The sequence below is a fragment of the Clinocottus analis genome, unplaced genomic scaffold (assembly GCF_023055335.1).
Source record: "Clinocottus analis isolate CAN_PGR_092001 unplaced genomic scaffold, fCliAna1.0.p SCAF_17, whole genome shotgun sequence".
In the NCBI taxonomy this organism is placed as follows: Eukaryota; Metazoa; Chordata; class Actinopteri; order Perciformes; family Cottidae; genus Clinocottus; species Clinocottus analis.
In genome coordinates this window covers 6,311,991-6,330,267 of record NW_027175898.1, presented here as the reverse complement: position 1 = coordinate 6,330,267, position 18,277 = coordinate 6,311,991, and the positions used below count along the sequence as shown (strand labels likewise).

The window sequence follows — 18,277 nt, the reverse complement described above, 5'->3', positions numbered from 1 at the left end:
TTTCACTTGATACATATCCAAGCTCCAGTAAGGGTCTCTTTAAAAGTGCAGTTATTCAATTGTGTACGATACAAATACAAGGGAAAACCCTTTAAAATATTTTTGACAGTTTACCACATGAAGCCACGCCCCATCCGCGTATGCTGCAGATGTATTGGTCCACGATTTCACCCCGTGCTCTGATTGGTCAATTCCTGTAGGTTTCCCTCAGAACTGCAAGACACCGATATTGCGTTACATTGTAGCAAAATGGCGGCTGTCATTCAGAATCCACTAAAAGCGTAAGTAATTAAAGACATATATGAAATTGGGAATGATTACTTTGTTGCCAACTTGTACATTACAACTGGCTGTTCCTGCATGTGTTTTTCAGCCGTGTGCATATGACAGATTAAGCTGTCCAAATTAATTTTTGTGTACTTCTTGCATTGCAAAGTAGCCTCGCATAGTTCTTTTATTCCACATCATTTTAACATTTAGTCTTGAACATGTGCGTTCAACTGACAGGCATTTTGACCGCACTAGAGGAGCTTTTCCTCCGTACGGCTTCAACACAAGACAGTGTCGTCTTTCCTGGGCTATACATTTATTTGAAAACTGTCGACAACGTGCCTTTGCGCTGCACCGAATAATTGAAAGCCGATTTTCTTCGTGCTCGGTTGGGCATATCAGGGGGATATCATCTGACATTCCGAAAGTCGCTTATAGTTGGTTGGGAATTGCCGACATGTCAACTTTGGCTCCTCCGAGCGCAGACGTGGTCAGGACCCGGTAAAGCAAGGGAGGAGGCATTTTGTATTTGCATGCTTGCTGGCGAAATCGACTAAAGTGACAACAATTTGAGTCCGCCGATGGAAATAGCGTGTCACTCTGTGCTCCAATAGCCTGCGCTTTAGTCGTTTTTATCCTTTAACTTCAAAGAAATGCTCCACCTTTTTCTCCATTCCCCCCCTTTGTTCCACTGTATTGTTTCACCAATTCCACTCGTTAGCATGTTACTGTAAGTTAGACCCCGCTAGCCTCCTGCTTCATGTCATATTACTTTTAACATTTACACTAAAATAATTGTTTGCGTTTGTTGTCACGCACATTCGGTTAGACGCGACCAAAGCGTTCAGCCTGCATTGATGTGTTATCCTCATCATCGCGGCTCGGTGGGACTATGGAGGTAGAGCAGGCACTTCACTGTGCCTTTAAGTGGAGGAGTGCTGGAGATTAGCTTGGTCCAGGATCCTGGGCCCATCTGTCAGAGAGATGCTCCGACAGAGAGGAAGTGTTGGGCACAAGCAGGAGAACCATCTGCTCCTCCATAGAGGTACCCTGGCACCTCCGTGGACTGTACGCGCAAGGAGTGGACCACACATCACCCACACTGTTGCCATTGTTGTTGTGACATTGTTACTACACCTAGGAAACGTACAGAATGTATTCATTTTTTGATAGATGATTGTCCAAACTATTTATTTCCATTGGACATTGACATTTTCTGCTGAGGATAATTTTGCAGATGTGTAGTTTGGAGAATACTTACTCAGAGTAATCTAACACAACTGAACATTGTCCTTAGCCAGACATTACCCCCACCCCCACACTCCACCCCCAACCACATTGCATTATGCTCTGATTCAACAGACATTTTAGCTAACTACAAAATAAAATGTCTGTTGAATCTGTATTTTCTTTTGTTGGATTTTCTGCACTTTTCATGCCATGGATTGCATCGCGGTTTCATTGCCCAATAGAATCACAGCCTCCCTCTGTTGTATTGCACTGATGTTGTAGTGCTCAATGTAAATGTTAGATGAGCAGGATTGTTATTGAAAAGTGCATTTCCATTCATTGTCTTGTTGGACTATTTCTCTCTTCTGTCCCAACACGCTTCAGCGTGCGTCTACTGTCAAGCTGCTGTTTCATCTCAAAGACGCTTTAGCATTGTGGAATCGGTCTCCTTGCTATAAACTGTGCTTAATGAAGTGTTTCGATGTGCTATAATTAGCCTCTGTCTTGGGTTTCTGACTTCATTTCACACGTTTGTCAGATTATAATTAGTCACACTTGACACTAATTGGATGTCGCTCCTGTGGACCATTTTGACCTTTTTTTTTGTATTAAGATGATTCACTTTAGGGAAATGAAACGCTGGCTTGACTTTGTTGTAGGGTGGCGGATGAAGCTGCGGCGCGCAAGCCTGTGCACGTCTGTGTGAGGTCTGTCCCTCATTTGAGCATGGGAGGACAGTAATCTCCAGAATCTGCTGATTAAAATGGAGTCTGGAATATTTGATTAAAAAAGAGACTCACAAAGCTGCTCATTAAAATTTTAGCCACAGCTGGAGTTGGACACATCTTCCAGCCCACAGCTCTGCTGACATTACATCGGGAGCGCCTTCCCTATTCGTCAACTACCTTGTCATTGGAGCTGAGTAGACTTTGAGTGAGCCGGTCCTGTTGTTTTTGGGCACTGCAGTGTGGAGGTGTATCGTCTGGTTTTACTCCAGCCCTCACCCAGACTGTGTTGTTCCGATTGGTGTAATCAACGGTTGTTGTTGTCAGGATGGAGTTGCTCTCTAGGCCCTCCTCTTCCTCTTCCTCCTCCTCCTCCCCCCCTCGTTATGTGGTGGCTCTAGCTTCCTGTGAAGGAGCCGTGCACCTGCAAAATTGAGAAACCTCTCCGAAGAGAGCTGTGGAGAAGTTGTGTTTGTCGATTGTTATTCTCTTTCATTCTTCCTGTCAGTCAGATCTCTGGAATGCTGCTGGACAATGTTGAAGTAAACACTGGAGTTTATTCCCAACTGTCATGATCACGCTGTGAGCCACTCTCCTGCAAAGTTTGTCGGCAGATATGCAAATGGAGTGTTGACACATGTTCACATTACAGTTGCAACCATGAGACAGAACAAACCGTTGACGGGAGCATGCTGATAGCGGAGGCCCCACTGGCCACAAGATTTACTCTTGTTCCTCGCCCTCATGCGTATACTCGCTCACCTTCTCTACTCAACTGGAAGACATTGAGGATGTGGGGCACATACCTCTGAGGCACCTCATTAAAAGCCCTAAAACAGTTTAGTTGGCCGCCTCAAGGCAGAGCTACATTTTACAGGATAATTATGTTTTTTTACAGTTATCATGATACAGTTATCATTTCTATCAGTTTAGGTCGAAATGGATTCACACAAAATCATGTGTAATAAGAGAAATCACATGAAAAACAATTATGGTGCAAGAAATAAGCATTCAAGCAATCGAATAGTTTGTACACAAGCCAAGAGATTACTAAACCTGCGTTTCCAAACTTGGGGGTCTTGACCCTTCAGATTGTTGCAAGATGAATTTCAGGTTGTTGTTGTTTTTTTTAGCAAAAGCGGAAAGCCGAGTAGTATATAATTCTGCTGCACAATGTTTTACTTTTGTGCTCAAAAAGGTTGGTTTAAACCACTGTATTTTAAAGTGAAACTGAAAGAGAGTGCACTTGAAATGATAGTAATAATTCTTCATTGTACAGGAAATATGCGCACATGTATAGCAAGTACAGTCGGTCAAAGGGAACCAGGAAGCTGGTCTGTAAACCTTGATGGATGTTTAGAGCCGACAGTTTCTGTCATAGCTTGACTTTTGTTTTCCTCTTCTAAGTATGGGGTGGTTAAAAATCTGTATGATTGTCAGATTGCGTGTGTTTATTGACTCGACTGACTTTGTTTTATGATGTTGCTCAATTCCATGGATTTATTCTAACCACTTCAATGTCTTCTGACATTTCAAAGGACAGCAGAAAACCAGGAGCATGTGCGTAAAAACTGACAGGAGGGGAGAATTGTGTGCTGACATAGGTGTGGTGTATGTGTGTGTGTCAGTGTGACACTCGCTTCCCTCCTGTGTTGTTGGATGTGTGGCTCTCGTCACTCATTTCAAGTGTCAAAAAGATCTCTCACCAAAACCAGTGCACCTGCTGCTCGGGGCAGCGGGGCTGTGATGGAGAGCGTGTCGATGCACAGACAGACGGCACCCTCCAGAAGACTTTCACCACTTATTTGTACTCACTCACTCACTCCCTCCCTTCCAATCATTCCTTGCACATGTATTTCACTTGAGATGCATCTACATCCTCTCTTGGTTTGTTCAACTCTAGTGTGTACGCTTTGAACGTGCACTTTCACAGCTGGTCTGCTTTTAGCAAACTGATATGTCACACTGCGTCTCATCAAAGCTTTGTATCGTTATCAGGGAATGGCGGTGAAGCAAATGGGCTGGTTTGATCGGGATATACTGTTGGAAAAGATCACATATCGGTCCAGAATGATTTTTTTAATGAGCCAAATACTTGATTTTAAAAGAAATTCTTGAGCAAGTCACTGGTGAATATCAAACATCTGAACTTTTGTGTTTAGCTATGTGGCCAATCTGTTTTGAGTAGATCCCCCTGGGACTCCTGCATCTTTAAGGGTAAAAAACTGCAGGACATAGAAGTCAGAGTGGAGTAGGGATATGATTATGAGCTACAATAAAGCCATTATCTTGGTATGATTGTAACACAAGGAAGAAAAAACAAAGTCATGATCCGCCTGTTGGCTTTTAACCTCCTTTTATCACCATCTTGCCTTTTTGATCCCTGTCATGTATTTATTTAAATTGTTCCATCATCTCCCTCACACCTTTGCACTCCTCCCTGCACTCGCTTTGTACCTGCGACTGTTTACTCTTCTCAGTCACACGGACACGAAGCCCTGTCTTTCCCAGAAGCCTCAGACACTACGGCTTTGTCTGAACCGCAGAGCAGTAAACAGCATTCCTAACATGGCTGTTTATCTGCTGGACGTTGTCTCATCAAGGGGTAGGAGTAAATATGGAGCGAGAGAGAGAGAGAGAGAGAGAGAGAGAGAGAGAGAGAGAGAGCAGGACCTAGAGGACGCTGACAAACCAGGCTCCCACCTCCTCCACCTCTAGTTTTAAGATTCCAGTCTTGACTTGCAGCCCGCAGCTCATTAAGTTTCAGTTCAAAATGGCCGTCTTCCTAATGTAATTGAGAACACGTGGCGGAACTTCATTATGTGTAAGTGTTCATGCTAGGAGAACCAGTATTTCTAATTTGCCCTGCTGCCCCTGTGATATAACAGCAGACGGTGGAAATCACATACAAAGTACCTTGCCATGATTTCAGAGTTGCAGCATTTACCCCCATCTTTGATGTAGTCAAATTAGAACCTGCCCTTGTGCTAGGCACTCTACTGAGATTAATTAAGTAGGCTAATTACCATACCAGGCGTGTGGCAAGCGATTGAGGGCTTGAATGTGAAATATCCCCCCCCCCCCCATTTCACTCTGAATATTAACATTGAAACCCTGAGGGACTGCCAAAATCTCAGTGGTGCTAAGAAAAGTGGAACTAAAGTGGGAGAGTCTTAGCTGCTTGCTGATCGGAGGAGTGACTTTGTATCAGACACCATATTCTATGTTTTTGCAGTGTAACTCAGTCCATGCCGTGGTAGCTCACAGCCCCTCTAGAATCAGATCAGACAAAGAGCCCACAGTGGTGATAAATAATGTTTAACCTGAGGAGTGGGAGCAGTGTTGCAGCTGGGTTGCATTATTTTTTTCTTTCCACAAATTCTGCCCGATGGCACGCTGGAAGAGGACAGAGAAGCTCAGCTGTCGGTGTGAGACTTGAACAAGGCTGATTAGAAGTTTGAACAGACACTAGCGGCATTATTTGGGATGAGGAGCATTTCTAAGGGATACAAATCTTGTAGCTGACTCAGCTCACTGATTTAATGATCTGTATCCAACAAAGCAACAGGCAATTATCAAGGCGGCATACATTATAAAAAGGCTCATCTGCACATCAGAGATTCTCAATGTGATTATATTATGGTTATTCTTTAAACGACTGTGTCCGGTGTCACTGACCTCTGCTGATAATCTCACCCGCCCTGCAGATTGGGCGACCAGTTCTACAAGGACGCCATTGAGCAGTGCCGCAGTTACAATGCTCGCCTGTGTGCTGAACGCAGCGTTCGCCTGCCATTCCTGGACTCGCAAACCGGCGTGGCCCAGAACAACTGTTACATCTGGATGGAACGACATCACCGCAGCCCCGGTGGGTGAACACACACGCACACGCGTAAACCATTAAAAGTGTTTTTGGTCCATTGAACCTGAAAAAAGAATGTCTGCATTGTCTAAAGCTATACGGTTGTATTTAATATTTTCCATTATTGAATGATCTGTGTCTGCTCAAACTGTTTACAACTGTTATTGTACACAGGGGTCGCAGCCGGGCAGATGTACACATACCCCGCCCGCTGCTGGAGAAAGAAAAGACGGCTGCACAACGCCACGGATACGCGCCTGGGCATCTACGGCCTCAAGCTCGGTAAGATCCTGTAGATTCTTCTCCCCTAACTCCCTCGTTTCCCACCCACCTCCACCTCCTCCTTCCGCTCATGTGATGATCTGGAATAATCTGGCTCAAAGCATATCACTCTGTGGTCAGCGCACTGAGCAGAACGGGCTGCCTGTCATTTTCAGAGGATGAAATGTGTCTGTGTTCATCCTGGCTGGTAAACTTGTTTTGTGAGAAGTAGAACATGTAATTAGATTTACCACTGCTGGGAGCAGTGAGACAGAGTTCGGCCACTGCAGACACTATTTAATAAATGTTATGGAATTAAATTTGGCCTTCTCTGGCTGCCACTTGAAACCGCTCACTCAACACATTTACACTCTCCTCTCTATTCTCTCTCTATCATATTTTCTCCTTACCTCCTCCCTCGGTGATTGGGTTTGTCTCCATCACTCTTTCACTCTGACAACTCTTTTCATCTCTCCATCCTGCCCCGATAGTGATCCTGAGCTCAGGGGAATGTGGGATGTTACACTATCCACAGGAATGACCAGGACAAAAGAGAGAATCTCACATGGAATCATCATTACATCTTTCACAAGTCTGAGAAAGCCATTGTGTTCTGATAGATCTCCATGATTATGATGCTTTAGTCCAAAATTAATGTCTGCATTGCAAAGACAAATGTTTGGAAAGTTTAGGAGGTAAGAAAGGCCTGCAAGCTTGAGAGATAGCATATGAACCAAGCCTTTGTTTCCCAAACACATCCCACTGTAGCCTATTGTTTTCCACTGAGCTTGTGCTGGATAAGCCTGCACCACTCTGTTCCTTCCCTTCTCCAGCAACAGTGGATTGTATGTGCTGTCTGCCAGCGCCCAGCAGAGGGGAAACATACCCTGATTTAACCTGGCGTGTCTTATATGGAGCACGTTCTGCAGCTGGCCAGAGGTGGCCAGCACAGGGCAGCAGCCAGAGTCTGTCTCGCTGGCTCGGCGGGCTAACTGATGGTGTGTTGGAGACGGGGGCTGCATGCAGAATCAGCTCCCTGCTGCAGGCTGCAGGCTGCTCTATTTTTAGCCCCCCAGCTCCCATGGGTTGGAAGGGGGAGGGGGGCGAGGGGGGGGTCTGTCTCGTCGTGGAGAGCTGAAAGTCAACGTGTGCAGACACAATGGTGAGGGGCTGCCTCCGCATGGTGGAGGGGGCCCATTTTAGAGGAGCTCGTTGCATCCGCTTCTCACGGCGATCTCCTATATCTCTCACCTATGCAGCCTTCTGTCACGTCATCACTTCATGTTCAATATTCTGTAGAAATCTCTCTAGTGGGCGCAGTGGTACGATGAAGGGCTGATAGAAAGCTGGAGTCGGGGGGCTTTGAAGTGTGTCCTCTTTTCAAACACCCACAAAGCAACTGGATGCTCATGAAGCTTTCTGTGGAGAAGAGATTGTGTAAATAAGATCTGCAGATCCAACTGACTGTCAAAGCTTTTGTTTGCTCTGCTTTGTCTGCTCAACCTGCTTGCTGCCTACACTGTTTGTTTGAATCCTCAGATGAACCGTAGGAGGAGATATCAGCATGATGTGTTCAGGTTAAAGCGATAAGCCACTTAACTACATTGTACCTCAGAGATTCCTGGAGACAAAGTCAGCCGAATGTCTGCATGCCTGAGAGCTCTCCAATGACGATGCTCTTTTTTAGAATGAAAATATAATTATTTTCAGTAATATAGTGCTATGAAAATAATTGTCAGGATGCATTTCACTGCAGGCAAAAAAAGACGACGGCCACAACAAACAAAGGCTTCAGCAATTTGCCATATGTTTTTATTTCACATCGATTGTGAGTGGAAGAGAAGAGACATGGTGGAAATAAACGAATGCTGTTAGAAAGCTGCTCACACAGCTCAGAGTTTAGTGTTGATGCTTCTTGTCACAATTACAGTTCTTGATGGTGATGAAGGGAAAGAAACGGCACGCTCGAGTACTGTAACTCCGCAGCTTTGGGATCGTTTGCGACAGACGGCCTTCTTTGCTTCGATAATATGCCCGTGGAAGTGAACAATAGACATGTGTTTGCATGCCCTTAAAGAACATGGTTTTGATGTGTTTCATCATGTTGCCTGTTTTTGTCTCTGTGCAGACGGCGGCCTCATGTCCAAGGACCCGTTGCCCACCCAGAGCACCACGCTGGAGGCTCTGCTGCGAGGAGAGAGTCTGGACAAGAGGAACAGCTCGAAGAACGACGAGGACAGCCTGCTGGAGATCCAGGTGAGTTCATTCTGAAGCGCTCGCGGTTCGTGTGCACATCTCTGTGTTTGGCGAACATTTAAAGTGTAAATGTTCCCGATTGATTGGGGGTCCTGGCGCCCCAACTGGTTGTCAAGGCAACTCGTCTAGTTTTTTCCAGCAGAGCTGCAGGGCTCGTTAGCTGACAGCTGTCTCACTGCGAGGCATCTTGAACGAGTCGACTGCTTCACTTTGAATTCCCATTTACTGATTAGTATACATGGTAATGATAATAAGTTATGCCCACACGATGATACGTCCAGCAGCTCTGTGCATGCCATTGCCGCTCTCTGTTGTCTGTCGTAAGTACATTTAATTTGCAGAAAGGACAGACCGAAAGACGAGGCCCAGAGCTCATCTCTCCTCTCGAGACAAAGAGTTCATTTACATATTCGTATACTCCTGGTAATAAACAAATAACTGCAATAAAGATCCTTTAAGTACCAGAATGATCTGTGATGTTGAGAACTTAAAACAATGAATTGATCTCTCCTCTCTATTGTTGCTCACCCATATGTTTTTTTTTTCTTTCTTTAATCTGAGTGTTGAAATGGTTTGTCCTTTCTCTGTCTCTCTGCCTCAGAGGGTTCTGGAGGCAGACGCAGCAGAAGATGCTTTCCATGATGATGACGACTTTGAGGTGAACACTCCCAAGAAGAGACATCGGGGCAAAGGAAGAGTAAGTGCCAATATTACACAAGTTGTCTTGAACTCAGGTTTACTGCAAGTTGAACACTAGTCGGGGCTCCACTGGAGGTTTCAGAAGAATTGCAATATCAGAGATTTTATTGAACTGTTTATTTTGTTTATGAAATATATATATATATAAACATATAAGTAGTGTCTGTATTGTACACGGCTATGGAGCTGCATCCAATATTTGCATGTTAAAAAGTTTTTTGTTTTACTTTCCATCTTTTTTTTCCTGTTTTTTATATTACTTCTAAGTCTATATTCCCTTATTGTAAAGCACTTTGATTTATATTTATTGTATAAAAGGCACTATACAAATGTGGATGGTTATTATTATTTCATGACAATTATTGTTTTTATGATGATTATTGTTTTTACCATTTATTTTTTCTTTAGGGTCGGGGTTCAGGCCGCAAGAAGGCAGAGGTGGATGAAGACAAGCCATATGTCTGTGACAGTAAGTAGAGATGAATTCTGAAACATGAGGTTTGTTCATCGTTTCTCTATAATCTGCTGATTTCACAGCCTTTTTATTATAATATTGTTATTTGACACTTTGTAATATCTTTTTAATATAGGTTCTTATCCACTTTAACTAAATTCAGTTCCTTATTATAAAAATTGTCAAAAGCACCAGATGTGTTTTGTATTTATTTATTTTTAAACTTTTTTCTGACATTTCTTATAATATTTTAGAAGATTCTATGATGTTTGTGATAATTCTTTTGTGACATATGTTATGACTTTATTGTGACATACTAACTTGGAATATTATGTCGTTAAAATGTCAAAAGTCAATTACATTTTATGACTTGGCATAAAACTACTATTACTCTTATTAATTTTTTGTCATTACATACTGTACAATAACCTTTAATGACTTTCCTATGACATACTTTTCTGTGACTTTTTTGACAATTTAATAACTTACTGTAACGTGTATTTATTTTTCAAGAACTGGTTCTAAAAAGACTTGTACTCTGACTTGTATTCTTACTTATTGGCTTTACACTGTATATGTATATATATAATATCCACAGATCACAGCCACAGCTTCTGTTGTCAGAGTCAACTCCCTGTAACTCAATCGCCAACCCTTTTTTTTTAGATGGAACCAAAGGTGTCACTGTAGTCTCAAGTATTGCTGTACATGCAAGTTGAATGTGGAAACTGCAGGTAGGGTATTGGATGTTGTGACTCTTCTTGAAAGACACATGCTCATGCTGTTTTTACTTCCCCTCTTCTCTGCTTGGTGTTTTCTCCATTTCAGACAGATACAAACAAAAGCAGAACTCAAAATCTTCAACTTCAGGTACGTTGATTTGTTTCCTTTTTTGACAGCAGTTTTTTGTGCTGTAATTGTTGATTTTGTGCTGTGATTGATGATGTAGCCCCTTTATTATCTTACTTTACTCGAGCTGAAAAGTGTCATTGTGGCTGTGAAACTGAACAATTAGGTTTTCTTTGTTTTATTTGACTGGATATTGTAATCAGATCCCAAATGCTCACCTTTTTTGGAGTCCTAAGCAGAGTAGTAACCTCCATTAGACACCGTGAGTGTTGTTGCTTTATAACTAAAGCCATTACAAACTCGCCATGCTACGTGTGAAGGTCTCGGTTACAATGAAAGCATATTGAGGCTTTTTCCAAACACCAAACCTGCACTTGAAAAAGCTTTGTTGCCGAACATATTTTTAGAAACTGAAATGCAAGCAGTCGTAGGAGTAGGACTGAACGTCTGCCTTTTGTTTCAGTCTGTGCGAAGCGCTACAGGAACCGTACGGGACTAAGCTACCACTACACCCATTCCCACCTCGCAGAGGAGGGCAGAGCCGGAGAGAGAAGCTCAGTGGCGTCTAAATCCCCCTCTGCACAACAGACCGACAGACACAAGCGTAAGATGCGCTGCTGCACCTGTAGTACTAAATCCTAATTGGTTTTATGAAACAAACCATCACTCACCATTACACACTATACGTCTGTCCCATTAGATTGCTTCACTCTAATGTGCTGACTGTTGCCAATTCATGAACAACATGTTTTAAATGATTGCTTTGTAATGTTTTAAGTTTGACTTGTACTTTGATTACTTATTATTTATTTTTTTGTATTGATTTTATATTTAAAATATTTTTGAGTATCATTTTGCCTTTAGATTTGTAGTACATTGTAGATATACACAATCAGGCATCAAAAGCACAATATTGTTGTTTTTTTGCTTTTACTGACATACTGTACCCTTTTTAGGACACCTTTTAAGACATACTTTTTTTATGACTTTTTTTTTTATTTAGACACCAAACACCTTTTGATATAATCATTAAATCAAGAAGCACAAACCAGAAGTACCTGACACAAGTTTTATTTTCACACAGATTATGCTTAAAATAGTTGTTTTTGTATTGACACCAAATATAGTTGTACTTAAAATGTTGACTGTGCCTAAAACTACAACTTTCTTTTAGGTCCAAAGGGTCCGGGTGGGACCAGTATTCCCAACAACTACTGTAATAAATGCCAGGGCTCACTTAAGAAAACGGGTAAATCTGGGTCTCCCTACTCAACCTGCCAATGCAAAAGTGAGTACACTAAAGAATACTATAAATACAATACATGATGTGTATGTCCAAACTGATACTTCAATGTGTATCCATGGGGAAAAAATGGATGGTGTCGCTTCATGATGCCGCTGTCGTTGTCCATCGCCTGTACTCTGACCGTTGCTCTGCTCTGCTGTGTGCCAGCTGGCCGCGGAGATGAGAAAGAAGATGGGACTTTTACTGGAGCAGAGGAGCTGTTCGGCACCACCTCGGAGAGCGACACCTCTACCTTTCACGGCTTTGAGGACGATGAGCTGGAAGAGCCCGCCACAAAGCGCAACGGAATATCCAGCCGACACAGATAGAGAGAACCATTTAGATTTGAAGATACTTTTTTTATATGGATTAACCTCTGGCAAAAATCTGCTGCTTCTTTTTCAATGTTTTTCGTTTGCAGAAAGCACAAAGTGATAATTTCAGGACAGAAATGCAAGTGGTATTTTATCTACTGAACATTGTTGAATAATTTATGAACACCTTTTTTTATATATAAATATATATATTAACTTTCAAGGCTATGAACGACTGTCAGTGTTTCTTGACAAGTGAATTGGTCTCTTTGCGAAACAGAAGATGAAATGGGATTTTTGTTCCCGTCACTGGAGCAGAAGGAGCGGACACGTTGTGAACAAAAAACACTGGAGAAATTTTAACAATTGAAAACAAGGCATAAATAATACAGTACATTTGGGAGATGTTTGAATGTCATTGCAGACCCATACTTGAGCTACTGGGTGTTTTTGAATCTGTAGTCGGGTGTGACTATGAAGGTCTCTGCTCCTGCTCTAACCCTGGATTAAACTTGTATGAAAATGAAGGAACCAATGAAAGGACTACCACAGGCCACTGGAAATGTTTGGAGATGAAGACATCTTTAAATAAAGTTTTTACAGATATGGATAACTAAATCAATGAAAGGTAAGCAAAGTTATTTTTTTAAATTGTTTTTAATTTTTATAAATCTAAGAAATTCTTTAGATGCTTGAATGTCATTATTTCTAAATGCAGTGTTGTATGTACATGACACAGTCAGACATATTTAGTGTTATTTGGCTTTGCAAATGAAAATCTCTAAATCTCCTGCAGCGTTCTCATGCTAGCTCGCGTTGGGAATGTTGGTGCAAACTAAATTATCTCAACAAGTACTGAATGGGTTGCCATGTGGGCTTTGTTCGCATGCTAACATGCTAAGCTAAGATGGTGAACATGGTAAACATTACACCTAGTAAAGTATCGGCACGTGAGCACCGTGAGCATGTTAGCATGCTGATGCTAGCGTTTAGCTCTAAGCACCTCCTGGCGTACTCACGGCCTCGCCTTGTGGCTGTACACTCGTGTTCGGACATATTGACTGTGAGTCTAACCCATATTGTCCGCCCTGTACCGTAGGAGCCCCCAGCACATTGGCATGTGGCCCAGAGGTGGGGATGACCAGTGAGGAAAAGGATTAAACTCTAGAAAAACGAAGGAGCCTTCATGTCCCTTCTGATTTGGGCTGAAAAAAAACTGACGGAAACAGATGAACAGACATCCTCCACTTCTACAGGCCATGTGGCTTAATTGAAGCAACTGCTCCCTTGACGATATATATTGATCCCTTCTGAACATTTGAAATGTGAGTAGATCCAGCTTCATTTCATCCTTTCTGCACTGTGCTGGAGCTCCACTGAGCTATGGGAACGCTAAAGGCCAGACCTTTGGACTGTTTGTGCCCAACTGGTGCATTTGGGGCCCCGCGGCCCAGCCTGCCCACTCCTGCTCTGTGACTGTGTGTCTGCCGTGTGATCCGATGTGACACTAAGACGTCATTATCCCCATCACTGTGCCAGCCTGCCGCTCTGCACTGGAAACCAGCTCTGACAGCCATGACCCTCCAACCTGATTGGACCAGTGATCCCCTGACCCCCAGCCATAAACATGGTGCTCAAATCCACCACTATTACATGAAGACCTCTGGACTACTGTATTAATAACCTGACATGGACACAAAGGTTTTTTATCTTTCTGCCTCTGTCCCTTTGTCTGTTTTTGCTCTCTATTTCCCGGGCCTCTCTGATCTCATTCAGACTCTATTGCGTCGCAGTAATTTAGCTCTCTTTTTTTTTTGTCTTTTTTTTTCGTTGCATCTTTTCTCTGTTGTATAATATTTCTATGTTTTGATCTCTTTAAAGTTTGATTAGTATGACTTCTTGGGTTTGTTCAGACTGTATTGATACCTCTGTCCTGATCAGGTGCACAATAGCCACAACTACTCAGGCATCTTTCATTTCCTCTGCTGTTGATTGTTCAGCAACGTAGTCCTGATTCATGTGATTGTATTCAGTTTGCGAGAAGGAACAATAAACGCCACCCCGGGATCCCATTGATAATCAACTCCCAAACAAAAAAAAGTAAATGCTGCAGCAACATGCTATAGGAAAACATTGCAATAACAAGCTTCAACTTTGTCTGGTCTCTGCTGATTTTGCCTGGTGTCACTCCTCTGCTTTCTGTTTGAAAACCACTGTCTCAGCAGACTGTGAGTGACAGCAGCGAGAACCATCTCGGATTCATTTGAAAACAATATTGTTGCGAGAGAGACATCACTCTGCTCGCATCCACATAGTTAATGAGAAGAAAACTGTAAATCAAAGATATGTGACATTTCCGTTGAGTGCTTTAGAGGGCCTAATTGCTTTATGACATTTAGAAGGTGCTTGCAGTACTGTATCAAAAAGCCTTTTAGGTCCATAGGTTGCACACACTGTGTAAGAGGTCTGTGTCCTTCCATGTGGTCATTCAGTATCGCTACAATGTAATAATAGCCACTCCGTTTTTGAAGGTAACCATTAATCCTATATGTCTGGTGTGACTTGCGAAAGTGTTTGTGCATTCAAGCCGTCTTTCTTCACTTCCCTCAGGGACCCTTCACACAACGGTTTATCTCCTCTGGACAAAGAATAGATCTGAGACTTCTCAATTATCTTGTCTTCTTTTGTATGTGGTGTTTCCACAATGAAATGGGTCGTTGTGTCTTTTATCTTCCAAAGTCATGCCAGTCAGTGAAAGCATGTGTTCATCAATCATAACCTGCTTAATGTTACCTGCCGTATATGAACAGGCCTATAGTGTGGTGCAGTTCTGAACAATAGGAGACGCTCCTAAATGCAAAAGTCAGTGATGTCTGCTTCGAACTGTGTGTCACCAATCATTGAATAGCCTGTATACCTCGTCAAAGACACAGCAATAGACCCTGATGCTCTTGTCAAAGCCTGCGGGAGGATCGGGGTGGGAACGGAGCCAAGAGGAGATGAAATGGACACGACTGGCCGTTTGTTTCATCTTCAGCTGTAAATATGAGTTGAAATGGAGAGAATGAAGAAGTCTTTGTTTGTTAAACTATTTTTATTGTTCTGAAAAAATAAAGAAAAATAATAAAGAATGAATGGTAATGTTCAATGATGTTTTTCCTGATTAAGACCAAGGGGACTTCTTGAAAATGCAGCCGATAGGCAGAAGAAGCTTAGATTATATCCTCGGATCGATAGGTTGGAGTGACCCTCAGACTCTGTGAGCAGGGAAAAAAGGAAAAAGAAACACAAGTTGAGTTTGTGAGCGTCGAAGTACAAACAAGACGACAAAAGGGGCTCCGACACAGCGAGCACTTATTGATCTGAAGGTGTTACTTATAAATCACAAGCAAGTTGGGACACGCCTTGTGTGAGTAATGTAGTCTGCCTGCAGAGAGACATTTAGGATTAACTGCAGGTACAAGGGAGGGAAATGCTTCAAACGGCTCAGAGATGAACCGCTTTATATTTTGGTCAACAAAAGTCAAGGTGTCGAGGAGTTAATATGCTAATTATGTCATAAAAACATCATTCAAATGACGTTACCTGGTTGGCAGAGGCATACAGACTTTTTTTAAAAGTAGTACACTATGACTTATATGACATGCTATAGTATGACATTTTTATTATGGGTTTTTCATTTCATTATAAATGTATAAAATATTGCACGTATTACAAATATTCTGTACTATAACTTCATATTTTTGTTATTGTATTTTTAAGACATACTATGCTGTGACATTTTTTAATATCAGCATTTTTTATGATTCTTTTTTATGACAGTTTCTTTGACATAATATACTATGACCTTTAAGAAATGCAGTACTTTTACAATTTTATGGCATTTATGTAATATATGTTACTATGACATTTTCAACATGTATGATTATAAAATATTATTATATATCTTTCCAACATGCTTGAACATGATTTTTTTTATATACAGTGTATATAATGACTTTTAGATTTTTTTGCCATACAATTTTTTCATGACATACTTTACGATGACTGGTATTAAAAATACTGTAGCATTACTTTTTTTCAACAGGACTTTTTTTTTACGACATACTTTATACCATGCAATTTTCATTACATAGTATAATATTACTTTTTTAAGACATGTTATACCATGACTTTTTTATGACTATCCCTTTTTTCGAAATAATATACAGTGATTTTTTTCTAACATAGTTATAGTATGACTTTTCGTTCACATATAAGAATGTAATTTCAATACGACTGTTTTTAGTTTTCTTTTAACATAATATACTAGGATTTTTTTGTGGCGTTTTTTCAACATAATATAGTATTATATCATAATATAGTAATATTCAACATACTATTCTATTCATTTGACTTTTTTCCCCCAGCATACTACAATATCACTTTCTTATACTGAGTCTAACTTCTTTTTTATTCTTCAGATATATGACTTTATAGGGAGAACTTTTCTTATGACCTAGTATGCTTAGATTATTTTATGACATTTTTATTGAGGAATTCTTATACTTTTGTAATTTTTTTTTTTTTATAAACTATAGTTTGTCCTTTTTCAAAATACAATGCTATATTTTCTTGCTTTCTATACTTAGACCTTTTTATTTATATTAGACAATGGCTTTTTCATATGAGACCACCATAACTTGTTGACTTTTTAAAATATTATGGGCTTTTTTCAGACTATACAAATACTTTTCCCAAAATATTTGCTATAGTATGACTTTTTTTTAACATGTCCTTGTCACAGTCAAGTTTTCTTCTCCTGACACACACACACACACACACACTCTCTCTCTCTCTCTCTCTCTCTCTCTCTCTCTCTCTCTCTCTCTCTCTCTCTCTCTCTCTCTCTCTCTCTCTCTCTCTCTCTCTCTCTGTTTAATCAGTTCATTCAGTGCACCTGTTGGTCACACCCACCTCGTCAGCTCAATCGCTCACACCTGTTCACTCTGGTGTATCAGCCTCTGCTTCACTCTCAGTCACTGCCAGACCGTCCAGCACCTCCTTCCTGTTACGACTCTTTCTGTTTGGACTCCTCCTCCTGGCGTCTCCTCATGTTTCCCTTGTGTGTTCTGCATGAATAAATCTCTGCTCTCCACTCACCATGTATATTATGTCATGCATCATGGTATAGTATGTATGACTATTACGCTAAATGTTTTGACATACTAATGACTTTTCTGTTACATATAATTCTATACAATTATCTTTTTATTGCATACTGAATGAGGACCTTTTAATTATTATTTTACAACATGATTTATGACTTTTTTATGACATACTATGCTAAAACATTTTAAAGGACTTTTTTTTGTGTCATTCCTTTCAATAGCTGTTTAAACCACTTTGGTCCCGACTGAAGTCTTTCAACTACCAGATGGATTGCCACAAAATGCCTCAAGATAAATTCTAATATCTTTAGTGATCAACAGGTTGAAATTTGAATTTGGTCAACACCAAATATCTTACAAACAATAAAATGCCCATCCATCTTGACAATGTTTGCTTGCTAACGTGATGCTGAACACGGTTTACATTCATCTGATAAATATCCACATGTTGGCATTTAACTCATAGATAGAGAGGACCTACTGCTAAACCTTTACGTTTACGTTTTTGGATTTTAAAAAAAAAGTACATAAATACTGTTACTGATGAGGACGGCTACACAAACAAATAAAAAAATTGTGTGTGGCGGAGAACAGGGAAAAAAGGCAAAATAAATTGTCGGCTGGCCCTGAGAGCTCAATACACTCTGTATATGTATCACGAAACTCATGCAGATGGTGACAACAAAAAACTAAGAAAAAACAACACATGCAAAGCTTTTAGGCAAAACGCAGCAAATAGAGAAAACACAACTGAAAAATACATCAGATCTACTGTAGGCAGAAACAGAGGAGACATATTTGCTTCTTTTGTTTCATGACACAGAGAAGCAAACACCAACAGGGAGGAGACAGGTCCAGAGTTTTTTATTATTGTTTGGTACCCATGAATAGATAGCAGGTGCTTGAGTGTTTTGGAGTGCCA

The 18,277-nt window shown here is 41.1% G+C and overlaps 1 protein-coding gene across 1 annotated transcript; it reads left to right on the top strand.

Annotated features, from left to right (window-relative positions):
- The first annotated feature begins 227 nt into the window (after positions 1-227).
- Positions 228-15,870, top strand: LOC137788223 (zinc finger protein DPF3-like). Its single transcript, XM_068581093.1, has 11 exons — positions 228-281; positions 5,933-6,093; positions 6,262-6,369; positions 8,477-8,604; positions 9,206-9,301; positions 9,712-9,772; positions 10,586-10,627; positions 11,070-11,210; positions 11,781-11,894; positions 12,060-12,833; positions 13,305-15,870. Exons 1-10 carry the CDS (start codon positions 250-252, stop codon positions 12,218-12,220), a joined length of 1,044 nt encoding a protein of 347 aa, XP_068437194.1. The 5' UTR covers positions 228-249; the 3' UTR covers positions 12,221-12,833; positions 13,305-15,870.
- The last annotated feature ends 2,407 nt before the right edge of the window (positions 15,871-18,277 follow it).